Raw genomic sequence first — 8,159 nt, forward strand, 5'->3', positions numbered from 1 at the left:
GCTGTTTTTTCTGGTACTGACTGTGGAACGTCACTTTCCTGTTTGGTAGTGTCAGTCTCTGTCTCTTTTCTTTTGGGCACTGAAATTCCATAATTTATTTTCTGAATATTTAGTATTTGTGTGTCTTCTTCTGCTTGTTCTTCTCCTTTTTCCATCATTTCAGATATCTGTAATTCTACTTTAGCAGTGCCAATTTCTAGGCCTTTTACCTGTACAGATCCTTTAGTACTGTGACCCATCAAGTCTATGTTAATTCCACTTTCTCCATCTTTTTTTTCTGCTGTTCCCTTCTGTTTCTTTTTTCGGGATTTTGATGAGGCTTGTGGTGATTTTTTAGTTGGGCTTTCTTTCAGATCAGCAGTTTCTAAACTAGGCTTTGGTATCTCTGTTGTTATGTCTGGTACTTCAGGTATGCTAAATTTTGATGATGCTTCCTTGTCTTTTTTAATGCTTATTTCAACTTCAGGGCATTGTTTTACATGAGACGGAATGCCATTTTTAATTTCTTTTAAGTCTTTTGTTAAAGTTTCATGTCCCTCCCCTGTCTTCATTTCATAAGCAGGAGAAGTGGTATATTCAACAGTTAAAATTTCAGGATTTTCCAGGCTTATATCATATTTATACATTTTTTCTCTTTCAGAGATCAGTGTTGTTTTTATTTCTTTCTTTTGCTTCTCTTGTGGTTCTGGTTTGGACCTGTGCATTCTGAATCCAATGCTAGGGAACTTCAGCTTCCTTTGGCCTCCTTTTTTCTCTTTGGTATGGACCTCTTGTGGAAATTGAGACTCTGTGTCCGTGCTTGTAGGGGAAATATCCTGTAAAGCAGGCTCATATGCATCTGATGTACTATGAGATCTTCTGTGCCTCAATATCTTTTTATTTTTGATTGATTGAAATTTTGGCCATGATAATCTATCTTTCTTAGGTCTCTTACTTCTTCCTACTCTTTGGCTTACAATTAATGTTTCCCTGTCTTCTTCTGAAATGGATTTTCCTGAAACATGCAGTGTTTCTTCAGGAATGCTCTCACTGAGTTCTTTTTCCTAAAAGAACAAATAGTATTCAGAAGATTAGAAGTAACCTAAATATAGGTGCAACAGAAAATAAAAAACATACCTTAAAACATGTAGAAAAATGTTCTTTTTATTACTAGTATCTATTTGTTATATTAAAAAATCCCAAAGATTATAAAAATATGCTATGTCAGGCAGCAATTACATCAAACAAATGGAGTGTAATATATGGATTTCTGAAGATTTTCATTCCTTGAAAAATATTATAGTAAACAGCGGTTTCTATATGTATCTATGTATCTGTGTATCTATCTATATATATGCCTGTTCAAATATATGTTATATATAGTATTTATGTATATGTATATGAAGAAAATATAATCTTTAGGTTGATGGTAACCTATGAAGAGGTCTGGCAAAATATCAGTGGTTAGACACAGATTTTTTTAATAGAAAAATCTTACAGAGAAGCTTTGGATTAAAATTTTTATTAATATTTTACATTTCTGAACATATTATAAGTATTACAGAGATTATCCAAGTCAGTTCCATCAGTGGACAATTAACAATTAAAAAATGCTGACTCATTAAAGAGTATTTTCACCACCTAAAACAAGATTGTGGATTTATTTAAAATCCATAGTCTCACTCAAGATATTTAAAAAGCTGCAAATATGGTTTGGGATTTTTTTATATCATGAATATCCATGCTAGTAACTTTAAACACATGCGTAAGTCTTAAGAAGACACAAGCGTGTGTTTTATGATCTATTTCCACACAGCACATTACTACAGTATGTTACCCAAACTTTGTAAACTAATCAGAAATATACCTGGCCAATCCTTTCCTTTTTGTGCTGGGCTGTAGAGTGTTCCAGATCTTCGTGCACAGCAATTTTTCTTTTGAGGCTGAATTGGACTCTGTATGGCTCGGAATATTGGAGAATCTTGAGTGCATCTTCATATTTGATATTATCGAAAAATATTGTAGCACTTAGAAGCTGATCACCTGCAAGTGGAATAATACATAATTTTAATTACTTTGTGTTTTCTTATAGGTTTTTTTTCCGTTTTAGTTTTGTATATACTACTTTCTATGTGTCTTTTCCACTGTTCCAGTGAAAATTGATTTTTTTTATGGTATACAAAAAACATCATATTTCATTATTGTTCAAGCTAGTGATCTTAGAAATTATTAATATGGACAGGATAAGCTCATAGATAACATTAGTTGGCTTGAAATCTACTATTTCTGATACCTAAAGAGATGGCAGATCACACAGCTACAATTCTCATTATTTAAAGATACAGAATAAAAAAGAAAAAATTAAAAATCAGACTTTACCTTCTCTAAGACTAAATATTTTTGAAGCAGGAGATTCCTTAAGTACTTTTTTAATAAATATTCCTTCATTTCCTCCACCTTTCACACTAAAACCACTAGCTCCAGCTTCCACTTCTGTTTTCAGGGTCACTTCCATTGTCTCCTAGAGATAGAAAAATACGTGAATTTATAATTTTTATTAATTTGCATGAAAGGGTTCTAAGTTGTTCTACAATAAAAAATTTAATCTCCTCAAGTATATTTTCAATAGCTCAAAAAAGATTATCCAGAATAGAGGATATACTTAGTGTGGGTTTGATTCTGTTCTAAATTACAATTAAGCACATGTATTAGGGTTATGTTAAATCAGGGTCATAGGGAAAATAGGTTATGATTTTAAAATGTGAAACATATGGAAACTTTTAGTGCTGAAAGACTGTATTTTCTGCGAAGATGTTAACCACTCAAAGTTAATGGGCCAAAAAGAAAAGAAAAAAGTCAAAATAAGAGCTAATGCTGTACTGCACTCAAATCAGAGAACGCTAAAGAAAGAATTCTAAAAGAATTATGGAAGGACCACAAATAGGACAAATAAATGTTCCTGCCCATGCCACAACTTGGCCATTCATGAAGTTCCTGATCAAAACAAGTCCAAAGTGCCTCTTTGCCCATTTGTCCTTCCTTCTGTCCACCCATTCATGTCTGTGTATTTTAACAAACTTTACTATTTAGAAAGCTCATACCTAAAACTGCAGAGTGCTTTTAGACTGACCTGTGGATGACTCTGCTTTGATTTGTCTGTAGAATGTTTTTTGTTTTCTTCTTGAAGCTGAAAAACAATTAAAAAATATTTCAAGTTCAGAAGCCACGGTGTTCTTAAGTACAACAAAAAGTTAAAATTCCTGGTTTAGAGCAAGAAATGAGGCTGACTTTAATGGCAACAGAGCAAAAGCAGGATCAAGTGCCATGTACAACATGAATGATTTAACTATACTAATCCCAGCAGTAAATTAGATGCCAAGGCCTCCCTTCATTGTATCGAAATTTGCATTAAATCAGAGACCATTGTAACAAAATTTGCACTTGGTCAGAGACCAAATGTCTTAAGATATTGGGAGCTTTTCTGTGTCCTAATAGAGTATATTGTTAATCGTTCAATTTTGCAAACGTAAATATTTTTTTTTACTTATTCAATTTCAGCATGGATTTTAAACTGTTAGCTATTTAACATGGCTGACCTAATTAAATATCTAACTTTGAATAACCAAAAGGCATAGGTAATTTTGAAATACTTATTAGTTAGGTTCAAGCCATATATTCTAACAGGAAAAACACAACAATTTCTTTATGCTCTCTGCCTTGTCCCTTTACAGAATTAAGTCAAATGCATTTTCTTGCCAAGAAACAAGAACATGGTCAGGAAGCCCAGCACAAAATAAATCCATCAATGAACAGAGATGCAGTTTTGGTGGGGACAGGAAGACAATATGGCTGCAGCAATGTCCCACTCTATGGCATGTGGCTCTCTGTTACTTGTAGGAGCTAAAGCCTCTTGAATCAGCTTGATAAAGCCATGCCTGCATGAAAATTTAGTTATCTTGCCTTTAAATAGTCTTCTTCTATGGGATACTCATAAACTGGAGAGGATCCTTGTGGCCTTGGACGAATGTCTTCTACTGCCACTTCAGCAACCTGTGGGAAAGACATGAGCAGTGGTAAAGGAACACCCGCCATTAAACACTGACTCGTTTTTAGGAATGTTTCTCTAGCTATCCATAGTGGCCTTCTGAGTAAATATCTTTCATTAGTGATGGTGGATAAAAAATAACCAATAACTTTTTTAGGTCAAGATCAAATACAGTTCTCATGTTAAAGCACTCAAAACCAAAAGGGACAGAGTTCTGAGAGACAAAACCCAGTGGTAAGCTTATTTTGATTTTATGTATTGTGGGTATCTGCAGACTGAACAGACTGAAAACAGACAGATCAATTGCTAATAACTGAAAAAGTAAAAAAAAAAAAAAAAATCCCTTCCCTGCTCTATTTGCATACCTAAACTTTGCATCCAATGGCTTCAAACTTTATTGCTCTCTATAAGCAAGCAAAAGTCCCAGCAAGACAGTCAGACAATAGGGAACCTAAACTGTCTAAATCCTTAAAGAAAAGTTACTGTAGTTAACAGCCATGTAATAGTTTGCTAAGTCTTGGTAGTAAACTTATGCCAATGAACCGTGGCAAAGAGCAGATGCCTTCACACTGAAACATCTTTCTGGGTTTTGAGCTGGCAGGACAATCCCAAGCAAAAATACAACATTTTAATGGGAAGGAAAACCACCAGCAAGACCTAGCCATAAACAAAATATTTAAGATCCCATTTTGCCAAACTGTCATCACAGAAAAATTCAACTCTAAAAAACTCACAGAATCTTCCTCCTCTGCATCTGCATCAGCATCAGCATCTCCCGGGGGCTCGGCCGGTCTCAGCTGTCGTCCAGAACCTGAAAGCAGCACACAGGTTGTGGTTGTTGGTGCCTGCATGATCCACACAGAGCACAGAGCAGTCAGCTTGCAGGCTGAAACCCCCTGCAGCAGCAGGGCAAGGGCTGTGCACAAGCCACTGGAAAGGCCTACCTTAATTTAAATTCCCAGCATCACAGAATGGTGTGGGTTGGAAGGGACCTTAAAGATCATCTAGTTCTCCCTACTAGCCATGGGCAGGGGTTATAATCTGGTTTACTTCTAATTCCACATTTTCTCCAGAATGGGGGGTTTTTCCCTTTGACAAAAGCCTTTACATTTCTGGATATGAGTATTTCTGATATCTTTAGAAATGGAAAAGCATCGACCATCTGCTGACCCCTGTTTCCTCCACCAGCCCCCACCTTTCCAAAGGGACTGAGCATAGCCCACAGTGAAGGCTTGGAGGGATTGGAGACCAGAAAAAGGGAAGGAGAGGTGTACAGAGGGAATCTGAAATGTTTCTCACTGAGTTGTTTTATTATTTAAAATAACAAAATCAGTAATTAACAGTTTGCTAATTCAGAATTACTTAAATCGATTAAAATTCCCCATATTTAAACCCTTCCTCACTTGTGACAAAGGTCTTAAGAACAGGAGAGTAAACATCATGAACCTTGACAGTACATAAGACATTTTTTCTTAGTTTTTAAAAGTATTGAGGGCAGACAGAGATGAGGTGAAGGAGATGGGCTGTCTGAAAGTATGATCCCCTTGAAATGCTTTAAATTGGGCACCAAAGAATGAAAACAGCATGAATTAGAACATTTTCAGAGATCCAGCCTTAACCAGTAGAGGACAGTGTGGCTGAACTACATATTCCCTAATGTACCAGCTATTCACACACATGCCCAAGTCCTTGTCCCAGTAACTGTGTCTCTTTCCTGTCTCCATGCTTGTTTTTTCCAAGCCATCAGGCTGTCTAGCTCCCCAAGACTCAGTTCTGCAACTGCCATTACTATACATAGCTTTGGCTCTCCTAAACAGATCCTCTGGCTTAAAAATATGCTCAAAAACTGGAGAAAACAACTGACAAGAAGAACTGTGCAACTCATTGTCTGTCTCAAATGGAGAATCCTTGGGCTGGAACACAAGATTTCTGGACATTACACACTCTGTGTGCAGACAAGATGGCACAACTTAGTCATGTCTGCAATCACTGACTTACACATGTTGCCAAGCTTTTGTTAAAGTGGCTGGAATTTTGCTGGTCACCCCTCACAGTTTTCTGATCTACATTTACTTCTTCCTTGATTTTTTTGGAGATGAAATTATATTGTACAGGCAAAGTTTTGCAAGAGTTCTGCCCCAGTGATCAGTGATGTACCACTTTGTTAAGATGGATGGAGACAGGGCGCTTCCAGTGGGAATATCCCCTAACAATCTGTGGGTCAGGCTTCCAAACTTGATAAAATAAAAGGCAATCCACATTAGACACATGTACAGCATCATAATCAGTTCTCCTGCAGCATTCCAGCTCCAGGGAATTAGGATCAACCCAGAACACATCAGGGCTGCCAGACCATTCCTCCTTTAGCCTTCACAGCACTAGTCCTGACACCTACAATGGACAATTCTAGCAAATTCTAGAAAATGGTCTGAATGCACATTTTAGCTCAGATTAATTACCTGCCTGAAATTTAGCTTGATTTTTTTTCAAAAGCTCTAGCATTTGTAGTCTTCAGAAACTAAAAAAATTGAAAATTTAGCATAACCGTATTAAAAAATTCAGACATGGAGTTATGAACCTGATTTTAAGCATTTCTGCTTGAAAATTCTGGAATCCATTCATGAAGCACTTCACCAAATGTATTTTAATAAGCATCATATGAGGAGAAGAGCTGCAGGATTGATGTTTGATTGTTTAATTTGCCTAGTGCTTCTAAAGATTCAGGTGCCAACAATAAATTTTACGGCTGTTACTAAAATTCCAAGAAATAGTAAGGACTTAGTCTTGCGGCATTGCCATATTTTTCACTTGGGAGAATCCCACCCACAAGCCCTGCAGTCCAGTAGAATGACTTAACAGAAAATTGCTTGGATTGCTGGAGTGTTTGCTCTTCAGTACAGCACTCCAACATTAACTACAGCATTGATCCCTGGTTGCTGCCAATAATTTTGCTACTGGAAAAGAAACGGGAAAGAATCATCTGTGAGACTTCTTAGGCTGGTTCACTCTTGTTTGATGCAGCTTCAGTGACACTTCAGTTGTCTGGAACTGGAGCAATGCAAGTACAGCACCCCTCCTAAACTGTGCTAGTAGCACCTTTTCCTAAAAAAATCAACCAACATATTACTGTCCCCAGGGCTAAGAGAGATGTGGGTGAGACTGCATGGAGGGGCATCAGACACACAGATGACCTTCCCTCCCAAAGCTTCACACTGAGGCTTTTCCATCCACCCTGATTTCCCCAAACTCTGCCTAGGCTGCCCCTCTGTGATAACCCATGTCATAAAAGACTCCTTGTGCCCTTGGTTCCTACTGTTGACTAAGATTTGCTTCTGATTATTTCCTGATTCAGAATACTTCCAAAAGAAATCCATAAAAGAGAGGCATTGCAGTACATTTGCAGCAAAGCCTTCTTTCTGAGTAGAAAAGCTTGTGCCAATAAACTATGATTTATATGCATGTCGTTCTCATGCCCTGAATAGTAGCAATGCCAACATTTTATAGATTTTAACTTTTTTTTATGGACCCTGGACAATCCATGCTTTGTTCAAAATGTTTTCACAAACAAGATGGAATTTACATCAGTGACTACTTCTAATAGCTACGGGACTGACTTCAGAACAAGGGAATTTTTTGAAAGTGAGCAGTAGGAGTTATATACGCTGGATCGTTTTCATATCATATGACTGAAATGTGTATCTGCTTTTCGAAATGCAATTATTTTAAAATTATTTTATCTTTAGCCTAGCAACCCAGATGGACTGTTTGGGCAAAATCAGAAGGAAAAAAGTAAAAAGAGGCTATTTTTTTGGTATTCACATTCAGTGGGCAACAGTCTCCAAAATCACATTTGATACAATATAATGAATTCCAAGTATGACAGTGTCATTGAATTTAAATAAAATGTGCTTTAATGTATTGTATAAAGAGAAACCTACTTTTAATTGGAACACTGGCATATAAAATTCCTGTGATCTGTATACTTAAAAATAAAATAGTACATGAAAATACCAGAGATGTTAATAAAAGAAACAAAAACGTCTTTTGCTGATCATCCTTGCTTCTCTGCTTCCAGACTGTAGCCCTTTTTCTGCAGTTCTTAGATTTGGGCTTTTTGCTTTTTAAGATTTTGTAC

At 36.6% G+C, this 8,159-nt stretch overlaps 1 protein-coding gene across 1 annotated transcript in view; it reads right to left on the reverse strand.

Annotated features, from left to right (window-relative positions):
- Positions 1 to 6,026, reverse strand: part of AHNAK2 (AHNAK nucleoprotein 2) — a 29,256-nt gene extending 23,230 nt beyond the window's left edge. Inside the window, exons 1-7 of the mRNA XM_031066192.1 lie at positions 6,023 to 6,026; positions 4,759 to 4,835; positions 3,940 to 4,029; positions 3,110 to 3,166; positions 2,359 to 2,500; positions 1,847 to 2,022; positions 1 to 1,043 (exon numbers count right to left, since the gene is read on the reverse strand). The exon at positions 1 to 1,043 is cut by the window's left edge and continues 918 nt beyond it. Of these exons, the coding sequence (XP_030922052.1) occupies positions 1 to 1,043; positions 1,847 to 2,022; positions 2,359 to 2,500; positions 3,110 to 3,166; positions 3,940 to 4,029; positions 4,759 to 4,835; positions 6,023 to 6,026 (1,589 nt within the window). The remainder of the gene's footprint in view (positions 1,044 to 1,846; positions 2,023 to 2,358; positions 2,501 to 3,109; positions 3,167 to 3,939; positions 4,030 to 4,758; positions 4,836 to 6,022) is intronic.
- Positions 6,027 to 8,159: the final 2,133 nt, after the last annotated feature.

Source organism: Geospiza fortis, unplaced genomic scaffold (assembly GCF_000277835.1).
Source record: "Geospiza fortis unplaced genomic scaffold, GeoFor_1.0 scaffold23, whole genome shotgun sequence".
In the NCBI taxonomy this organism is placed as follows: domain Eukaryota; kingdom Metazoa; phylum Chordata; class Aves; order Passeriformes; family Thraupidae; genus Geospiza; species Geospiza fortis.